The sequence below is a fragment of the Hemitrygon akajei genome, chromosome 23 (genome assembly GCF_048418815.1).
Source record: "Hemitrygon akajei chromosome 23, sHemAka1.3, whole genome shotgun sequence".
NCBI lineage: Eukaryota > Metazoa > Chordata > Chondrichthyes > Myliobatiformes > Dasyatidae > Hemitrygon > Hemitrygon akajei.
The window spans coordinates 42,688,909-42,714,747 of record NC_133146.1 but is presented as its reverse complement, the minus strand read 5'-3'; the positions used below and the strand labels follow the sequence as shown (position 1 = coordinate 42,714,747).

Genomic DNA, 25,839 nt, shown 5'->3' with positions numbered 1-25,839 from the left:
TGATGAAGCTGACAAAACTGAGTTGGAGTGAAGTCGGTGTTCTATATAGTGATCTAGTGCAAGCCGCCAAACAAGTGAAATGGGATATTGAAATCCAATTAAGATCACTACAGGTGGGTCAGTTACCTGTTGATCAACAGCCACAGACCATGGGTCAGCAGTCACAGCTGCTGCAGGTGAGTCAACAGCTAGCACCCATTAACCAATAGAAAAAGTGGGACTGGAATTCACCAAGCACACTACAACCTCTGAGGCCAATCTCTAAAACAGAAAGTCACTTTTTTCTTAAGAAAGGACATTGGACTAGAAGCTGTAGGTATAGGAAACAAGGTGGACAACATAAATGAGCTCAGCAGTAAGTTCATTGCCCTGCCTCACAAAGCTTGGAAGATCCTAATTTGATAATACTAATTTGCTTGTTGTTTCACCAAGCAACCTTAGATATAGTGGACTATCGTGACATTCAAAAAAAATGACTGAAGCCCTTGCTTGCCTTGATAGAGCAAAAACTAGACATATGTGAACTTACTAATTGGAAGTGAATGTACTGAATTATTTTTAGACTAAGATTACTATGACTGTGCAAGAATAATAACATGCCATGAAGATACAGATTATTACAAAGAAATCCCTCTATTGAGCCCAGAGTGGATTCTGAACACCAATGACTCCTCTACAATTGAAGGAGAAATTTGAATGGCTGGATGGGCCATTGTTTCTGAAATTGAGGAGCTGATATCAGGAAGCATGGCTCCAATACCTCTGCGAAACAAGCAGAACTGAAAGCTCTGATTAAAGCCTGTAAGGAGGTAAAAGGAAGATCAGCTAATATCTACACTGACTTTTGATATGCTTTTGGAGTTGTTCATGATTTTGGAAACTTATGGAGACAAAAGAGATTTCTTATGGCTGTAGATACTCCAATCAAAAATGGCCAATCAGTACAAAACTCATGAATATCGTATAACTGTCGTCAGAAGCTGCTGTATTAAAATGTAAAAGCCACTCCAAAATAACTGCAATGGAAAGCCATGGAAATGCATTTGGAGATGAAAAATGCAAAAAAGATAGCATGGGAAAGGGCAAAAGAAATAAAATTAAATAATTGAAAAGGATCATAAAACTTTAAAAAGTACCTTGAACATGGCAACTGAAATTATAGAAATGAAGTTGAATTCTGTGTCACAGGTGGACATACAGGAAATTTGAGAGCTGCAAGCTCAACACTCTAACCAGGAAAAGTAGTTCTTGATGGGAAATCGCAGTGATGGAGCATGGGGATACAACACTAGTCATAGACTAGCAGCTTCAACTAAGTTGATTGCTTATCTGGCATAGCAGATACACTCCTTAGGACATATTGGAGTGGAAAAGGTGATCAGCAGAGTGGAATCCAAAGTTTAGGATGAAGCTTGACAAATGTATAAAAGATGCATGACATCCAGATAACAAATCCTGGAGCAGTGAAAAGCTACCGCAATTGAGTGCTTCTGCTCCACCTGGCCCATTTTTACATTTACACGTGGAGTACATAACTTTGACAAAGTGTCAAGCATACTCAGACATACTGGTAATACTGGATAAGGTTTCATGATGGGTGGAAGTTATTTCAATAAGGAAAGCCACCGCTACAGACATAGCAAAAATTCTGATTAAGGACTATATTCCAAGATGGGGATTGCCATGTCACATGGACTGACCACGGAGCACATATCACTGGGAGTATTTGTTAGGAATTAAGTTGATTGATGAACATTAAATGGTATTTTCATTGTCTGCATCACCCAGAGTCATGGGACAAGTCAAATGAATGAATGGAGTCATCAAGTATCATGAATCTTTCCACAGTCTTATGTAGCATCAGAGCAACCCCAAACAAGAAAACTAAATTAAGTTCATTCAAAGTAATAACAAGGTGTCCTATGTCGCTGCTAGGAGCTCTTGATCACAGAGAGGCTGATATACATATTATCTCAGTTTAGTCAACATTGTGTAAAATTCTCAGGGTTGTGTACTGTATACATACTTTGATAATAAATGTACTATGAAACTTTGATATTAACCCAAGTTCAACAATCTGCTTCTCAACAGGTTTCTGTGCTTGGAGTGCTCCAACAAAAGGAGGACACATCCTAATCCTTGGTAAGTGGGTCTTAATTAAGAAACCACATAAGTGTAATTCTCTGTTCAGCTAGCGGATGATAGCCTCCCGGCCCAACGAAACTTGAAAAATATCATTTGGGTGGATGTTGCGCGATGCGTTCCCTGTTACAAATCAGTACTATGAATTAACAAACAGTACACAACATGTGATTAAATGATTAAGCTTTATAACTCTTAATTTGACTATATGGCTAGTAAAAAACAAAAGGGCCCATTCTCATGAAATAGTCTAATACGCAAACATTGGAGCTCACTGATAAGGCCGTTTGTCCACCATCCCTCCTCTGATCATCGCTGACCTTCAGTCCCTTGCTCCAAGCCCACCCTGTCCGGCGGTCTACCCACTCTCGCCATTCGCGTCTTCTCTCCTCACCTTTCCCCGGCAAAAGACCACAAAATCCCTCTCCCAGACACACAAGAAAGAACAACATCCCGCTCATTGGCTAACATGCCATAACCCAAACATTGCTGCTACAGAGAAACCATTACCTTAGCAGCGGAACATTACAGCGAGGCCATTACATTAGCAGTGAAACCTTACAGCATGTTACATAAGGAACCATTGGGTGCTCAATAGGAAGGTCTTTATTAAGTGCTGTTAGTTACTAACTTGGTGCTGAAAGTTAAAAGTAATTGGATACACATTATCTACTGCAAGTGAGCTAAAGCAGTACCTGATGAGGAGACAAGCACTAGCGTTAGTGTGCAACACTGCTGGGCTACAGTGAGCAAATCACTAACCAGCCAAAAGACTTCAAACAGAGGTGACAGCTACTGAATATTATGAAATTTATCCTAATATTATTTGTTGTTGTTATATTTCTGCCAATTTTCTCCACTCACAATGTGCCAATTGAGATAACTCATACTACATACTTGCAACTATTACATGATATTTTTAATGCCTCTAGCTACTGGGCATACCTATACTGCACATTTCAAAATATTCACTAGTGCTAGGCATTCCTGCAGATCTACAACAAACATGTGCCCTCTTCCTTAAGCAAAGTTCATTATCACAATCCCAGCAATAGCAATATTGACACTATGCCCATGATTCATTATCTCGGGGGAGACATAAATAGACGATAATTATGCCCCCACATACCATCTTGAACTAGATCATTTATACAAATATAACCAGCATGATCTAGGGAATCATAAATCTGACCCTACTCATGTTTTGTCCTGGGATATCTCTGTATCTGCTTCTAATGATCGTGATAAAACTATTAAATCTTTTTATGCATTCACTATAAAATCTACCTTTTTGGAGTTCAGAAGGTACCATTCCACTCGGGCAATTATACTTTACATTGCCCTAAACGTGGTGATGACTCTGGAATTTTCATTTACGATGTCCGTCAGAAAATTATTACAGTACAACAAGGTTCCTCTCAATTAATAAGAAAAGGTCTATGTTCCTGGAACAATAAGTATCTTATACGTGGAAATGGGCCTTATATCTCTCTTTCATGTAATTGGCTAGGATCTTGTTATTTGGGCTATATATCGTTCCTGCTATCAAACATTCACAAACTTTATTTTACATCCCAAGTCTAGAAGTGAACAGGACATTTCAAAAGGAGCTCATTTTGCATCAGATTTATTCCAAATTTTTACATCAAATTTATGGTGTTGCAAGAAGTATAATAGAGATTAAAAATGCTGTTACAGCCTTTGAAAGAACAAGCAAGACAATGCAGGTGCCTTGAAAAAAGTAACAACATGTGTAAGATGGTTCTTCAAAATCAAATGGCATTAGATCTTCTCTTAGCAGTGAAGGGGGGAACGTGCAGTTATAGGCAAGGAGTGCTGTACTTGAATAACTGATGAGTCTGAAGACAAAACAGATTTGGCTGATTGTATTCTTAAAGAAACAGAATGAATTCATCAATCTAATTGATGGGATTTCTTAGATTGGATTAATTTAAGTCTAGGAAGCTAGGGTTACTCAATATTACAAGTTCTAATATTTTTCCTGATATGTCTTATCATAATTAACATTTTTTCTTGTATAAGGGCAATCATTAATGGAACAGTTCAAACTCACATAAGTGTGCCTACTTGCAAGAACAATCTATCTAGCAATGACATAATCTTATAAATACTCTTTCATATTTCATAACATAGGTGAATTTTTGATCATTTTATATTTAACAGATATCACAAGTTTATCTGCCTCTGAATTTTCAAATGTAATGATTCTAAGTGTGTGATTTAGAATCAGATGGAATGCTGGGCTGTATAATTGTTATTTTCCTTGCAGATTAACATTTTATGCTTGTTTGTATTTTTATATAGTTTCCTATGTATATGCAATTATTCAGTGTGTTTCCTAATGGTTAAAGTTCCTCAATATTTTTCTGGCTGTATTTTGCATATCAACATTACTTGAATGGTGCCTATCTCATTGGTCGATTCAAGCAATAAAATTTGAATGGAATTTATTGCTGCTAACAAATTGGTAGAAGGTGGCTAGATCACGTTGGATCAGTCCCTTTCCACTTCGCCTTCCCTCACTACTAGGTTCTGCTTTTGCTGTTCTCCTTTCCTAATCCCTTTCTTCTCTTAGCAATTAAACAAATGACCATAAGCAACAAGTTTTAAGCCTCATTCTTGACTTTCGAAAAACCTCAGATCAAAAATATCAGAAGCAATAAGACTTCTGGAATGGCACAGGACTTCTGTAAGCCTTCTATCAGCAAAGGCGCCAAAATCTAAGATTCCAAGTAAATTGTGGTGGTGCAGTGGTGCAGCAGTTAGTGCTGTTGCCCAGAGCTCCAGGGAGTTGCGTCTGATTCTGACCTCAAGTGTTAACCCTATGGATTTTGTATTCTCACTTCAAGGCTGGTAACTTTGGTTTTCAACCACATCTCAAAGATGTGCTGGTAGGTTAGTTAATTGTTATAAATACCCACAAGTGCAAGAAGTGAAGAATCAAAGGAAGACAAGAGCTATGTGAGGGAGAATTGGTTGCAAGGAAATAAGGAAAGGAGAAAACAGGACTGATGGTTTACTATGTTGGGATATGGTATGAACCCAACGGGCCAAATAGCTTTTGTGTTGTATTAATTAGTATGCCAGTCAGTAACAGAGATTATGAGAACAGCCCCCCACACTTTGCTCCGATAAAGCTCCATGGATGACAGATGCAAATCAACTATTAGCCCTTTGCGTCCTCCTCATCGTCTTCCAAAGAACAGGTGGAAACCACTAAAGAAAGGCTCAACAATAAAGTCTTTAGTTCCTTTCCCAAGCCCCAATAGATCAAACAAGGAAAAAGGGAATTAATTATCAGGAGTGTGTTACACAGGCCTTTCCTAAGTATCATTGTTGAGTATTTTTGAACGTTTGAATAACATATGATCTATGATCTAGCTGAATGATAGAACTGGCTTAATAGGCTGAATAACTACTCCTATGGAAGAGGCAAACAAAAACAGAATCCATGTTTCTAAGTGTTCCTTAATTGATTTTTCTTTGCTCAAAATATTGCTTTGGTGATCAGTTTCCAATAATGATCCTTATTCAGATTCAGATTATTGTCATTTAGAAACCACAAATGCAATGCAGTTAAAAAATGAGACAACGTTCCTCCAGAATGATATCACAAAAGCACATGACAAAACAGACTACACCAGAAAATCCACATAACATTTGGCAATCCCCAATCCAGAGTCCGGAGAGGCTGCTGCGTATTAATATCGTGCTACCGTCTTAGTGCGTTCCCCAGAAAGGAGCTCCAAATTCACCAGACAAACAAGACCAAAAACTAATGCTACAAGACCTGCACAAAACCACATAGTTACAACATATAGTTACAACAGTGCAAACAATAGCATAATTGATATAAAACAGACCATGGGCACCGTAAAAATAGTCCAAAGATGTTAAAGGACTATAAGTTCAAAAGAAATCACCACACAGTTTCCACAAGTCCCCAGGGTCCCAACAGACTTGCCATCCCACGACGGCGGCAGAAGGGAATATCCCTGCTGTGGACTTGCACGGTGTCGCCTGACTCAGCCTCGCAGACGCAGCACACAATGAAAGCGACCTGACCACAGCGGACTCCGAGTCTGTCGAACCTCCGAGCCGACGACCATCCCCTCCGGCACAGCTTCTCTGAGCAACATCTTTGGCCGAGCGTATTAAGACAGCCCCGCCAACGGCCATCGGCAACGCGACCCCAAGGACTGAGGGCCTGTTCTTCCCAGCAGAGTCCCAGACCTCACAGCAGCAGCAGCAACAAAGAAGGTCTTCCTGAAGATTTCCCGATGTTCCTCCGTGCTCCCACGTCCGTTTTCAATTGATTATGATTGCGCACGGCACCCCACTTCAGAAATAACAGATAATCAGCTCCGGAGTGGCCACTTCAAGCTGCGTCGCGCCGCCACCTTGGAAATTATATTCACCAACATGACAGCTTTTCTTCAACTTTCACTTGTGACTTAGGAACTGGTTATAGAAAAAACTAATCTACATCACATACAAAAGCAATCACTCCTTCTGGACAATTAATACAACAAGTTCTTCCTCAATGAAGCAACATAAAAATTCTTTGCAATACACACCAAGTGCTGGAGGAACTCAACAGGTCAGGTAGCATCGATGTAAAAGATAAAACAGTTGATGGTTTGGGCCAAGAACCTTCATCAAGACCAAAACATTGACTGTTTACTCTTTTCCATAGATGCTGTCTAACTTGCTGAGTTCCTCCAGTATTTTGTATGTGTTGCTTTGAATTTCCAGCATCTGTAGATTTTCTCATGTTTGTGATCAAAATTCTTTGTTTCTGTTTACTCTACAGGATGTGTCAGAATAAAGATCAAATCTTTTAGATATGATTAACATCATGACAATAAACATAGAAAACCTACAGCACAATACAGGTCCTTCGGCCCACAAAGCTGTGCCGAACATGTCCTTACCTTAGAAATTACCTCGGGTTACCCATAGCCCTCTATTTTTCTAAGCTCTGTGTACCTATCCAGGACACTCTTAAAAGACGCTATTGTATCTGCCTCCACCACCGTTGCCGGCAGCCTATTCCATGCACTCAACACTCTCTGCGTAAAAAAACTTACCCCTGACAGCTCCTCTGTATCTACTTCCAAGCACTCTAAAACTGTGCCCTCTTGTGCTAGCCATCCTGGCCCTGGGAAAAAGCCTCTGACTATCCACATCATATATGTCAAACTCAAGGCCTGCGGGCCAAATCCGGCCCGCGGTGGAATTATCTTTGGCCCGCGAGATAATATCTAATTACTATTAAAGCTGGCCCCAGTAATCGAAGCGCCTATGGCGTATGATATGCCTAATGCTGAGTTTATTCAGGTACCAGGTTTTCAGGGTTTTTAGTGTTTATTCGGCAGTCTTCTTCATAAGAAACGGTATTTGTAAAGTGAAACATTTTGTAGTTATAGCAGAGACTGAGACACATGAGAGCAGGCTGAAAAAACGGAGGCAACGAAAGCTGCGTTCGCACGCGTCCGACTGATCCGGCCCGCATGAAGCTGCATTTTGCTTAATCCGGCCCGTGACCTAAAATGAGTTTGACACCCCTGATCCACATGATCAATGCCTCTCATCATCTTATACAAGAAATAACTAGCAAACTCTTATAGCGGGTGAATGATATTACAGTTTATTTTTCCCAGGTATAGCATTCAGCCGCAGCATGAAAATTCTGCCAACTCATTCTGCTCCTCTTCACATAACTCAAAAATATCAAACTGTGAAAAATTTAACATACAGATATGAGCTGCAAAATTTAATTGTGCTGGGTATTTGAAAAATTATCTATTTAGTCCCAATTCTTTAACTTGGCATCTGGATAAAGAGGAACAACTGGATTTCCTATATCTAGACTTCCAAAAGATATCTGATGTGGTACTGTATTAAAGGTTACTGATGAAAGTGAAAACTCAGGGTGTAGTACTATGCAGTGTGTAGCATAGAAAATTGCCCGTATAATCGAAAAAGAGAGTAGGTTTTTTTTTTGGTTGGCAATAACTGGCCATAAGGATCACTGCAAAGGCATCAACTTTTTATGATTTATGAAATAATGTAGATGAAAGCACTGAACATGGGATTGTTAAATTTGCTGATGGTATAAGGTTAGGTAGGAAAGTAATCTGTGAAGAAGACATAAGATTTTGTGAAGAGCTATAGAAAGGTTAAGACAATAGGCAAAAATCTGGTTTAAAACATACTTACTTTTTGACAGTTTCTTAAACTTCACTGCATTGTCCTGAAGTGTACTATGCCACTGATTAAGCATAACAGAACGAACACCAGTCAGGCTTAGGAGTATTGCTGTATCCATTTGCCCCTCTGCTGACAAATGTAATGCACTGCCAAAAAAGATGAACAAAAACTAAATTATAAAACAGTTGCACAATGAATTAGCAATGAAAATACACTCTTTCAGATTAAAAGATACACTGCTTAGAGTGAAGCAAAGCACAAGTCAGTAATTATATATTAAGAATATTTTTGAAGCTTAAGGCATGGTAGCCCATCAGTTAGCGCAACGCTATTACAGTGCCAGGAAACTGGGTTCAATTCCCACTGCTGTCGGTGGACAGTGTGACCGTGTGGGAATCCTCCAGGTGCTTTGTTTTCCTCTCACATTCAAAAAACACATGGGTTAGGTTTAGTAAGTTGTGGACGTGCTATATTGGCCACAAAATGTGTGAACTGCCCCCAGCACACCTTGGATTGTGTTGGCCATTAATGCAAATAAAGCATTTCACTGTATGTTTCCATGACCTGTAACAAATAAAGCTAATCTTTTAAAAAAATCTTTAATACCATGTCTTGTTCTACAGGTAATCTCCGAAGAGTTGTGGGAATCTGCATTGTACACCTGGTATCTACAAGCAGCTGGGATGTGGGTTGAGATCAGTACTTCTGGTAAGATGATGGCATGTTCGGATGCAGCAACGTCTTGGGGGACAACCAAAGGTGTTTTTCCTTTTGTGAAGTGCCTTTTTATGATAGCAAGACAATGCTGCACTCCAAGAACTTTGGGTACTGCAGGTCTACCCTACCAGTGAGATGCCCGTTGGCAGAGGTGCTGGACTGGGTGCAGACCATGCTGCTGCCTGCCAGAGGAAGGCATTGATGTCATCAGAGTTGGTTCACGAAGGTGGCATGCAACGTAAGCATGGGTGATTGTCTCGGACATTTCTCTTGCAATCACAAGACCCTGTTGGACATCGATAATATAAGATGCTGCAGGCCTTTCTCCCTTGTTTGGTGGCGTGACAAATGGCAGGGGAGCTGCATGACTTTGGTTGTAGCAAAAACTAAGCCTCAAGCCACAGGCTTGCCTACTGCTGAGGTCGGGGAGGAGACACCAGAGTAGGTGTAGCATGGCATCTGTGCTTGCTTGGGTGCTGGCCTCTCCCATTGGTGCTGTCCTCCAGTGTTCGATTGCTGGAATGATAGGCTAGATTGCAAGCATCTGCACACTGCTGGAAACTGTACCGTCAATATATGGGAAATGTTGCTCAGGGACTTCGGCTATATATATGTCTTTATGTTCACTATTCTGAATGTGTTGTGTATGTCTTTCACCTTGGCCCCAGAGGAATGCCATTTTGTTCAGCTATATTCATGTATGGTTGAGTGATAATTAAATTTGAATTTGAATTAGTTGAGTGAACATATTGAGATTAATTGAGCCTGGAATAACATTTAAACATTCTACCTCAATCTTTTATTGCTAAGATAGCTTGGTTGCTCTGCAGTAAAAAAAACTTAAATGGAGATATTTTCAGTGTTTCCATTCAAAGATATTTATTAGAGCTAATTAACAAAATGTATATGGTCATGAAATGCATTGCTTTCACCATAAATATTAAATTTCTTATGGAATGAACACAACCCTCATGATGTTTAGTGTTGTTGCAATACAAACTATTAAGTGCAAAAAAGAACTGAGATTAAAACATCCTGTGTGCAATTACTAAAATTCTGGGAATTTATATAAACTTTGACTTTTCATAAAGCAAACCTAATAGTGAGTCAAGCATAAGCTCTAGTTGTGGGTGATGATTGTAAAGGGAACCATCAGCTACGAGTCCCAATCTTAATGTTGATCCATGGTAAACCATGTATTACTTGATTCAGAATCCAACTCCAAAATAAATGTGCTGAAAAACCGCAGAAATATTTTGGGGAATCCATTCTGTGATTATATATCAACCAGACTTCCTTTATTATTTACTGCTTTCTGATCAGTTCAGTTATTTCTAAGTGTTTAATGCATTTATTTTGTTTTAAATGCTTATTTGCAATTTAATTATTTTTAATATAAATCAATGTTTATACGTAAGTTTTTGGATTTTGGAGACAGTTAAAAACTGTTGGAAAACCTTGACATATTTGATTGAAGACTCCACATACAGCCTTGCCTCCTATCAGAGATTGTTATGGAAAAAACAAATTAGAGGAGTTGTGCTTCAAGTTATGCTAACTGAGATAGAGTCACCATTGAATCACAGAGAGCATAACATTTAACCTAATGCTTTACAACGACAGTGTTCAGTTCCCACCAATGTCTGTAAACAGCTTGTACGCTCTCCCCATGGCTATGTGGGTTTCCTCCAGGTGCTCCAAATTCCTTCCACATTCCAAAGATGTACAGGTTAGAGTTACTAAATTCAGATCATGCTTTGTTGGTGTCGGAAACATGTCGGCACTTGCAGTACGTTGGCACCAGAAACTTATCAAGACTTGCCTTCTGCCCCCAGCACATCCTCAGAATGTGTTGGTTATTGATGCAAGTGATACATTTCATTGCATGTTTTGATGTACAAAACAAGCTCATCTTTGAACCCTTACTTCAACCTCTTATGTGGTACAGGAAAGTGCACATAGATACTGCAGCCAAAAAAGGCAAATTCAGCTTGAAGTGGCACACTTGAAAAAAGCCAAGGAATTCTTTGGATATCTTTTACATTCGCCTTCAGAGAATGAATATCCCGTTGCCCACATTTCACTTTCTTGTGTAAATGGTAGACTTTTATGATGTACAGTGGCTTCTGCCTGATTTAACATTTTAAATATTACCTTTTTGCTCTGTCTAGTATTGACTGTCGTCCGTAGCTTTGACTGGTCTGGACCAGATCAAGAAGAATCACCAACTGACATTCTAGCAAATAAGAGCAAAAGTATAAAAGAAATGAAATACAATAAAACAGATGTTTAAACAAATAATGTTAAATGATTATATCCATGCTCTTAGTTTTATCCCTCTTTACTTTACAGATGTCTCTGTGATATAGATATTGGATTATTACAAAATTTTACAATTTCCCACCCAAAAGAGAACCCAAAAATGGAAAAGATATTAATCTTTCCTGACAGTATAAAGCACACAAATATTTAAATACTAGCAAATTTTTCTCCCTGTAATTTTTAATCACATAAGTGAAGGTTAAATGGAAAATGCAGGCCAGGTTTTGTATCTTAGAATAATCACAAATTTCCATGTCAGCATCTATCAACAGTACCTTAACAGAAATGTAAATGCATAGTAATATGACATTTGGTGTCAGAAATGTGGTACCATTGACTTAAATGATGCAAGTTTTTTTGAAGAGGAAAACAACCTTTTTATTTTTTGGCAATGAGAAACTGGGAACATAGATCTAACTTATGTATGACCTCTGCATATTGGCAAGGAGCACAGGCACTTCACACAATGAATATTAAATGGCCATATTTGACTTTGTTCTGTGTAATTACTTGTACAAGTATCAGTCCATAGAAACAACTGTGGAACAACGGCTAAATAAATTTCCAAGTATAGAAAGTAAGGCATATACTGCTGTAGAAAAAAAATCTACAAGAAGGATTAACACCAGAAAAAACTGAACAATATTGAAATACTGCAATCCATTAAAATCACCAAACCTGTAGCAAGGTAACCAGTGCGATATATAATCATATGGCTAAAATCTACAAGATCGAACTTGGCTCAATATAGCATGTAGAAAAGAACCAGATTGTATATTAATGAAATGACAGCACCAAACAATCTTCAGATTCAACAATAAAAGTGAAATAAGCATGGATATTATAGTCCAATAACAGAAGGGCCTTAGCAATGAATTGTAGCGGCACCATACTCAGTTGAAAACAGTAGTGAATGATTAGGCAACATACAAAAACATACATGTGTAATGCTCCAGTTCACATCTGCAATGTTATGCTGTAGGTATTTAATTTAGCAGCTCTGTTCTGCTTTCAGCCTTTTTGGGTTATTGTTGAAGATAAGGGATGATGTGGAATGTGTGCCACCCAATTAGTGGGAGGTTTTCTTGGTGAGGGACAATAAGGTAGGTCTTGGGCTTTTGCTCAACAGAAGATGAAAAGAGAAGACACTGGGAAGAACCAGTTATAGCATACAATCCGGTGGGAGACCTATTTGTTCGAGATGGATTGCGAGTGATGTTCGGAAGGAGGTGTGGGCATTCACGCTGACCGACGGCCCATTGCATGAATGACAGAGAAGTTCAAGATGAGCTCCAACTTGTGCACATTTGACTGTTTAATTGGAATGGGCCCTTTTTGTTTTGTTATTCTTTACAAATCCTCAAGTTAAGATTCATAAATATAATTCCTTTAATTGTACTAATTTTGGCACTAATGGCACTAATTTTGTAACAGGGTAGTGAATTACACAGCATCCACACAAACTGGGGTTTGGGGTGGGACGAGCTGTCTCAATGTCACGAATTTGGTGGGACTTGAGAGTGCCTTCCCTAAACATATGCAGCCAAGGAAACCAGGGTGTTTCACATGTTTTCAAAGATAATACAGGCATATCAAGAAAATAACGGGGAAGAAACATTTCAGGGATTTTGGTAAAAATTATAAAGGAGATTTTTTTCTAACTACTTTTCTTGCGGTCTTTCTGTCATGCAAATTAATAATGGCCAGCCAGTTTGCTTCATACTGTCTCATACAGGCCAAGCAATTTTCATGATTCTTTGATTTTCCCAATTATCATGCTACTACAGCCTTTAGCAAGATTGTCCGCCTTCTCTTGTCCTAATACTAGCTTGTTATCTTTGATTAAACATTCTTCCTGCAGGGTTTAGAGCCAGAATGAGGTATATGCTTGTTGTAAGTAATGTGTTATATATTTTCTAATGTTAACCATTGCTGCTTTGCTGTCATTTCCCAGTCTACCACAGCCAACTTCATATTTCCTTAGTATATACTGTAGAAGAAGGGCATTTAAGTGTTTCAAATCTATGGCAGTTCACAGAGCCATAATTCTTCCTATATCTTTTTCTCCCCAATTTCCCATCAGACCCCACCCGGATTCTATTACCCAGCTAATCATTCGGGGCAGTTTACAGTGGCCAATTATCTTGGCCACCTCTACATCTTTGGGACATGAGAATAGAACAAAGAAGAAAACTCAAGTGGTCACAGGCAGAATCTACAAGTTGACAGCACTGGATGTCAGAATTAAATTTATTTGCTGGAGCTGTGAGACAGTTAATCAGCTAGCTGCACATCTACAACTCATGTTTCATATCATCATAATTGCTTCCCTTTCTGAAGACCTTGGTTTCGTATTAAATCACTTACAATATTTATACCAAATTCTATCATTATGACCACTTTTCATTGAAGGCCATTTAAGAACCGGATTATTGATTAACTATTTATTTTTTAAAAAGAAATAACATAGCCCATTTCCTCGCAGTTGCTTCAGACATAGAAATAGATATCCATTAAGTATTACCATCATTATAATCTACCATAGCTTTACTACCAATTTGATTTATTACCCTTTGTTGTATAACTCATTCCTTTCTTGATTTATACTGCATTATCATAATTATTTGTAGTCTATCTACAATTACCAATATTTTTTGCTATTGCTATCTCTTAATTCTACACAAAATGACTATACTTTGATTTCTTATCTCTCTACTATGTTTTCCCTATTCTTTACTATCAGGGCTTTCTCACTCCTTTACCATTTTACCTGTCTCCACTCAACCTTGGTCATTTGCAACTATCATTTCTGTTGATGGACAATTTAATTCTATTTGTTCAGATAATCCATCTATTTTGTCATAAATGGAACATGCATTCACAGAATGTGTCTTTAATTTTGTCCTTCTAACTTCTATGTTAATATAATCTTATGTTGTGCCTCCTCCTGATACATTCTGATTATCATTACCATTGTCTCTTTAACTTTATAACTTTTTCCTCACTAAAATGCTCTTCTAACTACTTTATTTAAACCATTCCTTCCTTAGCTCTTGTTCAATTCAATTGACCCTCCTCATTTGAAGAACTTCCTTTTTCCCAAAACCTCATGAATTGAAAGCCATACAATTCAAGCAAAACTTCTTGTTTAAGAATGCTATAATTAATGTTACCTAAAGATTATTTAAAGTTATTACTGATAAGAGAAGAACTAAATACATGAAATAAGACCAAAAAAAATAAGAATCCAAAGAATACCTGGGAAATTCATAGAGACAATTTTTGATGGCAATAAATTTGCCAGAAAATGTTCCTTTCCATAAAAGATGAATGCACTGCAACTTTTTAACAGCTCTTCCCATTTTGCATGACTATGAAAAAAGAAAATATTTGAATTCTTATTTAACATTAGAAACAAGTAATTTGAAAGCTAGGTTAAGCATTAATGTGTCAATTAATAGGAAAATAATTTTTTTTCCATTTTGTCATCATGAAGCATTAGTCAAGTTATGGAGGATAATAAATATTGTAAAGTAAAAGGTATTTACAAATTGTTGCAAGATACATTATTAAAAAGACTCATGATGCACAGTGTAGAACTGAAGATGTAATTGAGCATTTCTTCAGAATTGTTACTTTCATCATTTAGTGGAGTAGCATTTGAAAAATATTGAAAACACAACCCACCTGGGAACATGCTCACATCCCATAACTCCAGCCCAGTGCCCTGTGAATTGTGAACTGTATGTTTCAATTATTTCTGTCATTACTTTCACAGGACTGAACAACTCTAGGAAAAAAAAGTACAAATAAATTAAGTGACCATAGTTTACTCCTATGTCACTATTTACATGTTATATACTGAATAAATTTCAGCCGGTACTGTTCAGTTTATTTTGTACACATGTGACTTTATAGAAAACACAAGCAAACTTGAGATACAGTAGATTTGCATGCTAAAGTATTTAATTCCTGGGGGATAGGGGTAGAGCATAGGATAGGGACAGCACAGGACAGATTCTTCAACTCACTACATCTGTGCCAACCATGATGCCAATTATAACTAATGCCTGCACATGGTTCCTGTTCCTCTATTCCCTGTCTGTTCATTTGTATGCTGAAGTGCTGCCTAAACATTGCTATCACAGTTACTTCTACCATCTCCCCTGGTAGCATGTTTCAGGCACCTACCAATCTCTGTGTAAAAACAAACTTGCCTTGCAAATCTCCTTTAAACTTAATCCTTTTCATCTTACACCTATGCCCCATATTAATTAGCACTTCTACATTGGCAAAAGAGACTCTGAATATTTATTCTATCTATCCTCCTCATAATTTTAAATGCTTCTATCAGGTTACTGTCAGCCTCTGATGCTCCAGATAAACAATGAAAATTTATCCAACTTCTCCTTACAGCTCATACCCTCCAGACAAGGCCACATCCTGGTGAACAACCTCTGCAACCTCACCAAAGGATCCATGAAGGTAAGTACACCATATGCCTTCTGTATGCTCTATCCACTTGTTCTGCCACTTTAAGGGAGCTAAACACTTCACTTCAAGATTCCTCTATATATCAATGTTTCCAGCAGCCCTCCTTAGATAAACCTTATTACTTAACAAAATCAAACAATGCCTGAGGATTCTGAAGAATAAGTGAAGGTTACAGCAAGATGGTTCTAATGAAAATTAGCCCTAAACCAAAGTGGTATACCTAATAACATATCTAATATGACTACAATGAACGAGCCTCTTCTATATTTTCACTCATTCTACTAGATAGTGATGGAATGGTCCCAAGAGTCATTGCATTTATCATATTTTTTGTAATAGTTTTTCATCAGCTGTTACTGAAGTTACTAACTACTCTATTTTAACTACCATTTTGGAATCTTGCAGTTGATTACTAATCTTAATCTATTAAATCACCCTTAAAAGCTTGTGAGCTTAGTCAATACTGATGTTACCTTTATACACCTCCACAGACCCAATTTCATCAATATCTGACTAACAATGCTAAGGCATACAGTGAAGAGGAGGCATTTTCATGCCTATAGCCGGTGGTGGCAGTCATCCAAGGTTTGGGATACTTGACAAAAGTCATGCCAGAGTACAGAAAGTAAATATGAATCCCAATTTTCAGACTCAGATGTGGATGCAATGCTTTAACAAGTAAAGAGAAGAGATGTCCTCTGTCTGAAGGAGTCCAAGAAACCATCCAGAGAGACAATCAAGCAGAATGAGGAAAAGTTCAATGATAATATCAAAACCAGAAGTGAAGTTCCAGAGGCATGGACCCAGTACTACAAGAAGCTCATTAATTTCACTTACATGGATGCATTATCAAATACCCATTTCCAACAGCCGCAACACTAATCTCAAAGGCAGCTTCATACTGCACTCCCTCATCACTGATCCACCAACAATCTCCTTCAAACGAGAATCCAGACAAACAGCCTTGTGCTCCATCACAACTCTGTACTACTACTACTCTGACCATCACATCCCCATTTCACAGCTTTCACTTACTTCTTTCTACTTAGCCATGGCAGACCCATTACCAGACACTTGGCAAGACACCCGCACAGCTTTCTTTCTCTTGAAGGAGGATGTTCCACCAACCATGGGTCAAGCCAAATCCAAAATTTTTCAACTGATGGTTACTTCTGGGACTGGCACAAATGGGAAGCAGCACATAGAAAACATAGCCTGCAAATGCCTATATTTCCTTTCCAGTTGCTGCCTACATTGCCGGAGAGACCAAGTTCAGTCCTCTGGTGCTATCTGCGTGGAAATTGCACATTTTCCTGTGACCATGTAGGTTTTCTCTTGATGCTTGTTTCCTCCCACATCCAGAAGATGTGTGAGTTGCCACTGTAAATTATCTCAAATATGTTAATGAGTAGTAAATATGGTAGGAGTTGATGAGAATGTGGCAAGACATTTTTAAAATGGGATCAATGAAGGTTTAGTGTTAATGGTAGCTGATTGTCAGCATGAACTAGGAGGGTTGAAAAGTCTGTTTCTATGCTGTATCTCTTCATGACTCTATATCCACTTTACTTTTCATTGCATCATCCCTTTTAATAACGAACTGTGCATTTCTGACTTACTCCTCTCCCCTCACCATGGCATCGTCATTTCTGCACCTTCCTCTTTCAGATAACCAAAACCTCCCATCAGGCCAGTGGTCTAAATGCCAGAAATTAGATGAATTCTTTGTTATAATGGGTGTGTGAAATGAAATATTGCTGCATCCAAAGTTCGTAATTAAGTGTGCCCTTGGTCATGATGAGATAAAAATAAAGAGGATGCGCTTTATTCACACCTTAGCCAGTTGTGAGTACTGGAAAATGGAGAGTGTGAAAAATTGTTGCAAGATTTTGATATTTTCATAGTTCCTCAATATCTGGCATACTGTATACCAACAACTGCTTCAATTAATGCCATTTCTTATTTATTATAATAAAGATAGTAAATGAGCAGTAATATGAATGGACAGGTTAGTAACTACATTCAGGATACATATTTTTGAAACTTAACATACATTACCAAAATGCAAGTTTAAGATTAGTGCTCTCTTACCCAAGTCATTGGTTTCATCATAAGGATCTACAACATCTGACCAATCCAGTTAAAGTTTATCCTGGCATGATTCATAAGGGCTTACTTTACATGACTGCACTATATATCAAATTTTGAAGGTCAATTGTACAGTACGTGCCAAAATTTCTATTATACACCATCCATCACAGAGGTCCATTGCCAGGTTTGAAGCCAATGTTTGCAGTCCTTTCTCAACAACTACGCCATATAAAATCTTCACAATTTGCCATAAATTATTATTTGTGGACAAAATTATAGGAAATATTTTTCCTGCATCTGGATTATTAACTTATAAAGCAGCTTGAAAGTGAGATCATATTTAGCCCAAAAATAGTAAAGTAGTGTATGTGGGTTCATTGTCCATTCAGAAATCAAATGGCTGTGGGGAAGAAACTGTTCCAAAAATGTTGGATGTGTGGTTCAGGCTCCAGTACCTCCTCCTTGATGTTAGCAATGAGAAAAGGGAATGTTCTGCATTTTAAGTCTCCAAATACATTTAACATGTGTTATACTGAATCTTAAAAAAGGTATGAAAGCCAGAAATGAATAAATACTTAATTTGAAATATAATTTCCTTAAAGCAAAGCAAAACCTATGATTTTTACATTATGGGTCAAGTAAAACTAACTGTAAGAAATGTGTCCTTGGTCAAGAGCAATAAACTCTCCATTGTTACAACACTGTTTTGAAATTTAATGGAATTGATTTCAAAGAAACTGAAACTTGGAAATTAATCACAATGCCTGGTGGCTAATATATTACACACGTCAAGGAGAAATGTCTATTCTCTGCTTGCATTGATGTAGTCAAGGATTCCATATGCTCTTTTAACATTCATTTAAACTTGTCTAGCTACCTTCAAAGGCAGTAACTTGGACTATGGAGAGGATACAGGAGGCTGCTGGGGACTAAGACTGGCTAAATGATTGACCAAGAGCTAATACAGTGTTGAAAAATGTAAGGAAATACGAGAAATATTGTGAAAATCATTACTTCTAAAAAAGTCATATCGTAAGGTATAAATTGGTCCATTACCGTTAATGGCAATAACTAGGCTACTACTTCACAACATAAAATCCTTTCAACATATATATTATTTAACAGATTAAAATTAATAGAAAGGATACATCTGAAGTTGTGAGTATTTACTGGAAAACAACTAGGAGGCACAACACGATCGATAGCTACCTGCAATTTAAACAAATAGCAAACATGAAGCAATGCTGAAACAATTACAGATTAAACTTCTGCTTCAAATTTTACAATACATTTATATTTTATATACTGATTTTAATATAGTGGGAGTTACAAAAGTTTGGGTATGCTGTAAATTTGGATATGCTGTAAATATGAATTCAGACCATCCAAACTGTAAATGTGGTTAGATATCGTGGCTCTTGATTTGCAGCTTTCTTGTTGGTAGTCAAACCAATACAAAGCCACTTAGAAGAACTCTCCTGAACTGAGAGCGCTGCCTCATTAGCTTTTAGGTCATGCTTGAGTACATTTTGGAATCAACCCAGCGATCAAAACTAAGCTAGGTTTAGATCAATGTCATTTAGGATTTTTCATCATCAGTTTTTGAACAGCTGACAATACTGGGAATATGAATCTCATTGGAACTCAGGGAACACAGAAGCAAAATTTACCATTTAGTTCCTCCATTCTGTGACTGCAGATCTAAAACTCCCCACACTCAAATTGATTCAAAATCTTATCACATTTGGTTAACAAGGATTTCAGTTTTTAAACAAAAAATTAACATGGAATCAATTGTCATTTGCAGAAAAAAATTTCAAACTTACCCCAATATTTACTTGCCATTGTATTTCATAACTTCTACTTGAAAGAAGCTTTATTTTGCCCTAGACCACACCTTACTCTCATCAATCTGCAGAAATGTTTCTCAACCTACCATAAAAGTTATTTTTTTAAAATACGTAAACTATCCCCCGTGATCTTCTAAGCTTCGCAAAGTAAAACTAGTTTCACTAAATTAACCCAGGTATCATTTTACTTTGAACTTTTGAGCCTTAATTACTCTTCTTCTTAAAGCAGACCAAGTTATCTAGCATATGTCATGTGTTGTTTACTGTCTATAATTAATTAGCTTATGCTGATTACCATTTTAATGTTTTTCTTTTGGCTTCCTGCTCCTCTGGCACCTTTAACATCCTTTGTGTTTGGAGTTTCTGTTGCAAGAGGAAACAAACAATGAACATGAAGAACAGAAGAGTTCCACAGAAAATTAGGCATGATTATAACATCTACACTAATGAAATAATGCAGCTTTATCCGATTATCAAGATAAAAATAGCCTGCGCAAATTTAGTCTTCGAATGATATAATTCCCAAGAGCCAACCATCAATTGTTCACAAAAAACTGTTCTATTAAGAATGTTGGCACAAGTAATAAGCAAATAAGATTTCCATTTTCTTCAGCTCTTTATAAAGAGACATTTGGTTGCATATTCCTCAGATTTCAATAATGTTATGCTCTTCTATTCTGAAGTTATCTTAACTCTAGTTTCTATGGAAAAGCAAACCCAATTCCATGGTGAAGCTTAGAAACGGATTGTCCCCTTTTTTGGTGTACTAAGATGTTGCAACATCCTTGTGCTTATTTCCAGTACCAAATTAGATCCGCTCCAAACATTTCAAAGAAGAGTAAATCAGGAATGCAACACCACTAGTGTGTTTTAACCTAGGAATAAGCATGAAAGCAAACCCACCAGGGCCAACAAGGGAAGTGGATTTTTAACTGGTATAAATTCAGAAAATTTAATTAATGCATGGAGTAAGTAACTTGGTCCAGTTCCACAAAGTACCACTATCTGTAATGGAACTTGGGACTTTGGTAAGAGGAGGACTGAGGTAAATTGAAATTAAGAGGTGCTGATCTGGTACCTTTTTTCTGCCTGGTGAGTTAAGAGAGTAAAGACACTAAGCGACTACAAATGACAAAAAGATACTCTGAGAAATGCTGCTGCTAATCAGTATTTAGTTCAGTATATTGATATATTTACAAAGTAGAGGGATGTGCAACCTTAAGAGTAACCTGCAGGTCATGTTCTCATGTGCATGCTGCTCTTGTCCTCCTTAGTGGAAACCTAGGCAAGTAATTGCAGTGTATTTAGTGGATGATGTACAGTACACTGCACCTAGTGTGGGGTGGTTATAAAAGAATGAATGTTTAGGGTAATTAATGAGGTGTCAATCAATTTGGTTCTTTGTCCTCTATGGGCTTCTTTGAAAGATATTGGCACTGAACTCAACGTGGCTGAACCAGTGAGCATTTCCCTAACACTCCTGGCTTGTGTCCTTTAAATGGCATGCCAGGGCAAAAGTCAAATGCTCTTGCACCCAGCCACGATAATTCTGGTCAATGGTGATTCTTCCAAGGATATTGATGGTGGGTCACTCAGCAATGATAATGCCATTAAAAGTCAAAGCTGGGTGGCTGGGAGCTCTCTATTGGAGATGGTCATTGCCTGGCACTTGAGTGGCATGAACATTTCTTGCCCTTTACCTTCTCATGCCTGAATGTTGTCCAGGTCTTGTTCCACATGGGTATTGGGACGTTTCATTAGCTGGGACCTTATGTTGAAAGGAAGGTCATTAATGAAGCAATTGTTTAAATATAAATTGCTTTCTAGTATTTATTTCCCAAACGTACACCTTTTTAAAATTATTTATTTGATGATACAGCACAAGGCAGGTCCTTCCAGCTCTTCGAACCACGCTGCCCCAGCAACCCCCAACAAACCTGATTAGTCCTAACCTAATCATGAGACAGTTTACATCAACCAATTAACCTACCCAGTATGTTTCTGGATAGTGAGAGGAAACCAGAGGACCTGGAGAAAACCCATGCACTCCTCGGGGAGGACATACAGACTCTTCTTACAGAATGGCACTGGAATTGAACTCCGAAGTCTGGAATGCCCTGAGCTGTAATAGCATCACACTAACCACCATGCTACCATCACTCCCTTTCACTGAAGACCATCAAACCCTTTTTCTTTGATTAATTCTGGTCACACCTCCCATTTAGGCTCAGCCTCTAATTTTCCCACATTTTGTGAATTTTTATGGACAATTTATTGAGCTCCTGTAAAGTAGAAAATAATCGACTAGTTTATTTGTGTGTACCTGACTCATTTCTGTGCTGCCGATTGTATAGCAATTGTAATGAGAAGTCTCTTGAGATCGAGCTGATTACTTCTTTCTGGAAAACTTTCAGTGCCTCCAAGGGTAGCTCCAACAAGAGTTTATCAGCCAACAGGATTACAAATTCTCCTAAATCTTGAGACTGACCTGAGAAGAATTGATTTAAATCTTGATTTAAGGTGAAGTATCAGCAGTCAATTATCAAAATACTTGAACAAAAATACCTGAACACACACACACACACACAAACATTCAATAAAGAGATATTTGAACAGAAAGCAGCATGTTATGCCATTTCATGTAATGGAAAATAACAGACACTTTATTGATATGCCCACATAAAGAGCTCATCTTTTCAGTTAGGTTTTTAAATAGTAAACGCCATTCAAGATGATGGGCTTCCCCACGGAAAGAACTTGTTGTGGGGATAACTCTCCAGATAACTTACATTTGCTTCCTATTTGGTCAAATAATGAAGTGAATTCCAAACAAAATTAGTTACTAGTGTTAATTGCATTTCATTGAAAATCACATTTGTGCATTTGATGGATATTCTGAACATTTGCTTCTTCCTCATGTTTGCTAAGCATGCTTTCTAAAAACACAGCATCTACCACTTGTAAGTAAACTTCCAACTAACAGTTTGTTTAGTTTCTAGTTGTAAAAGGAAGTCTGTGTTCAGTTCTTAAAATGCAAGTAGAAAACACTAATCAGCTTGAAGTTATTAAATACAGCTTTGCGAACAAGCTCTGTATTTTGCAGACACTGTGTAGAAGCAGATGCTAACTCACAGCATCCTATCTTTCTGTTCTCTCTCCTTTTGTTACTCTCTCATCTCAGGTAGCAGTGAAGAGGGGAGGGGGGAGAGAAAGAGAGACAGACACACATGATGGACAGCTGCGTTCAGTTCAATGATATTTAACTGAGCGTCAGTGCCAGCATCAGTGTGTGCATGAAGGCTGGTGGCGGAAACAGCCACTGAACTTTTAAGTACCCACAAAGGGTGGGGCTGAGGATCGATTAAGAGGAAACGATCTGTGACTATTAGTACGTGTAAAGGGCGACCCTGTGGTATCTACTGGTGTGTCTAACCCTTGCCTGGGTTGGTAGATTGTCACTTGAAGACAGCGCACTTAAGTTGGTCACCTTTGGCTGACTTGGAAGATTTGGAGGACATAGAGGAGGATCGACGACACCTGTTTATTCAGATCACAAGTATCTTTCTCTCTCTCACTTCAATCCCCTGCATCTGAACTAAACTTTTCTTACATACCATCGTAAGACTGTATCACTTACCACTTGAGCTTGAATAAGTTTGGGAATTTTATTTACACCTATATATGCATAATACCGTTAACTCTTGACTTACCTGGTTTAAGTTACTATATGACGTAGTAACTAATAAAATAGTGTTTTGTTAACAGCAAAACCAGACTGTAAGTGTGGTCTATTGCTGCTGATACTTTCACAGGGTTGCATGTATGTGACAGTGGGTATTCGCATTGATACTCACTGTGGAGAATAAACAGAGAAGCAAACTAGTCTTTGAAGAACGGGCAGTTCCAGTATAATCTCCCTTTTGTGAGAGTACTCAAGACTATTAATAAGAGTTTAAAGTCTTTGAGGTTAGAATTTAGCAGTCTGAAAACCTAATACTATCACAAGCAAAGTGGTAGCGAAGTTATGTATGAGATTTTCACCGGCAGTGATTCTGGGTGGAGTTGGAATATGGTAACGTTTTGACGATGGATGGTTCCTTGTGTAGTGTTGAAGCCAGCGGAGTGAAGAATACAGGTGGTGGGTATACTTTGAGGAATAGAATGTTGAATCATTCCTCACAGAATACTCAACTTATGATTGTCTTGCAGTCAAAATATTTTAGCAGCTTGTCTTTTTTGTCATTGGAAACTTCCAGGAGTTTAAAAACTTGATGACGGTAATTGTATTGAATGCCACAAATGGTAGTTTGACTTTCTCTTGTTGAAAGTGTATGACACCAATAGTCTCAGTGCTATCAAGGTCTTACTTTCAGAGACACAGAATGTTTCATTGTTAGAGAATTGTTAATCCAATGAACACTCGGCAAGCATCAGCAAACATTTTCATCATAGAGAATCACATGATAGAGCAGCCCGCTGAGGAAACATAAAATTATTGAGCTTATCGCCTTCCCTGAATAACACAGAGATTTTGCATGACTGAAATCATCAATCAGCTGCAGCCACAATCAACTTTCTTTGATTTGAGCTAAACTTCAGCTATTGAAGAGTTTTCCCCATGATCTCCACTGAGTTTAATCTACAAAGTCTTCTTGGGAGTTTTGCTATTAAGATTAATCATCCTCCCCTCAACTCTGGAATTCTGAACTTTTGTTCACATTTGATATATGGGCAGAGAAAAATAGTTGAGGTGTTGTTGAGGGTGTAAAATTTGTGGACGGTCAATGTTTTTTTCAATTTCCAACCTAAAAATATCACAATGCATCTAAAACTTTAAAATGGAGAAGCTGTCTCACAGTGGACATTCAAAAGCATTCATAAATGGTCTTTTGTATACATGCATAACCTGACTAGTGTGATGTAGGGAGAACATGCAGAGAGTGAAGCAAAGGAGACCTCAGGACTCTAAGCAGATGAAAACTTATTGTGCCATTAATCCTAGAGGAATATAGTTATCTCATTATTCAATCACTCATAAAGATGTTTAGGGTATAATTAAATAGGTGTCTCTTAGACTGCTCAGCTAAAAAAAAGGCATAGAATGGTTTGACCGGTCAGGTTAAATTCAGACAATAGAAACTAATATTGATCAAACTTTCAAACATTATAACTTGCCAGTAAATTCCACTTCACATTTTATCTCCCATACCTGGAGTTGATTTCCCACCCACTGGCTTTTCCTCTTTCTTTTTGTGTTTTGATTTCGCTGAATCCATTCCTGTTACTAGGGGAGTTGCCGGGCTGAAAGAAAAACCTTTAATTAGGATGTATCGTCAAAAGATTTCCATCTTCTACACTAGCCTACGTTGACTTGCTTCATTCTAGATATACCAGACCTTGTCTAGCTTGTTGCATAGCTTATAAGGAAAAGTAAATGCTGTTACTTTCTAAACTATTATGCATAAGTAATAAGGATTGTTTGAAAGTTCAAGTCTATTGTCATTTAACTGTACACATATATACTGCCAAGTGAAACAGCATTCCTCCAGACCAAGGTGCACAACACAGTACACATAAATTACATGCATTAAACGCAAAGTAATATTACCACAAATAAATTAACAAATAATAAGATGCACTTATGATACAAGTTAAAAAGTCAACAGCATAATGCTCTGAGTGCTTCATATGTGATAAGCCCTGGGTGGTGGCAATACAGCCTGCGGGAAGAAGCTGTTTCCCATCCTAACAGTTCTTATCCTAATGCTACGGTACCTCCAGCTTGATGGTAGGGGTCAAAGACAGATGGGAAGGATCACTGAAAATGTTAAGGACTTTGCAAACACAGCACTCCTGATAAATAGCTCTAATGGGTGGAAGAAAGACCCCCATGATCCTCTCAGCAGTCCTTGCAATTCTTTGTATGGACTTACGGTCGAATGCCTTGCAATTCCCATACCAGACGGTGATGCAGCTGGTCAGGACACTA

The 25,839-nt window shown here is 37.9% G+C and overlaps 1 protein-coding gene across 1 annotated transcript in view; it reads right to left on the bottom strand.

Moving 5' to 3' along the window:
• cfap46 (cilia and flagella associated protein 46) overlaps nucleotides 1-25,839 on the bottom strand; it is a 196,688-nt gene that overhangs the window by 10,334 nt on the left and 160,515 nt on the right. Inside the window, exons 48-56 of the mRNA XM_073027519.1 lie at nucleotides 25,060-25,151; nucleotides 22,174-22,338; nucleotides 20,146-20,213; nucleotides 19,149-19,209; nucleotides 18,001-18,036; nucleotides 15,103-15,205; nucleotides 14,674-14,786; nucleotides 11,248-11,329; nucleotides 8,386-8,522 (exon numbers count right to left, since the gene is read on the bottom strand). Of these exons, the coding sequence (XP_072883620.1) occupies nucleotides 8,386-8,522; nucleotides 11,248-11,329; nucleotides 14,674-14,786; nucleotides 15,103-15,205; nucleotides 18,001-18,036; nucleotides 19,149-19,209; nucleotides 20,146-20,213; nucleotides 22,174-22,338; nucleotides 25,060-25,151 (857 nt within the window). The remainder of the gene's footprint in view (nucleotides 1-8,385; nucleotides 8,523-11,247; nucleotides 11,330-14,673; nucleotides 14,787-15,102; nucleotides 15,206-18,000; nucleotides 18,037-19,148; nucleotides 19,210-20,145; nucleotides 20,214-22,173; nucleotides 22,339-25,059; nucleotides 25,152-25,839) is intronic.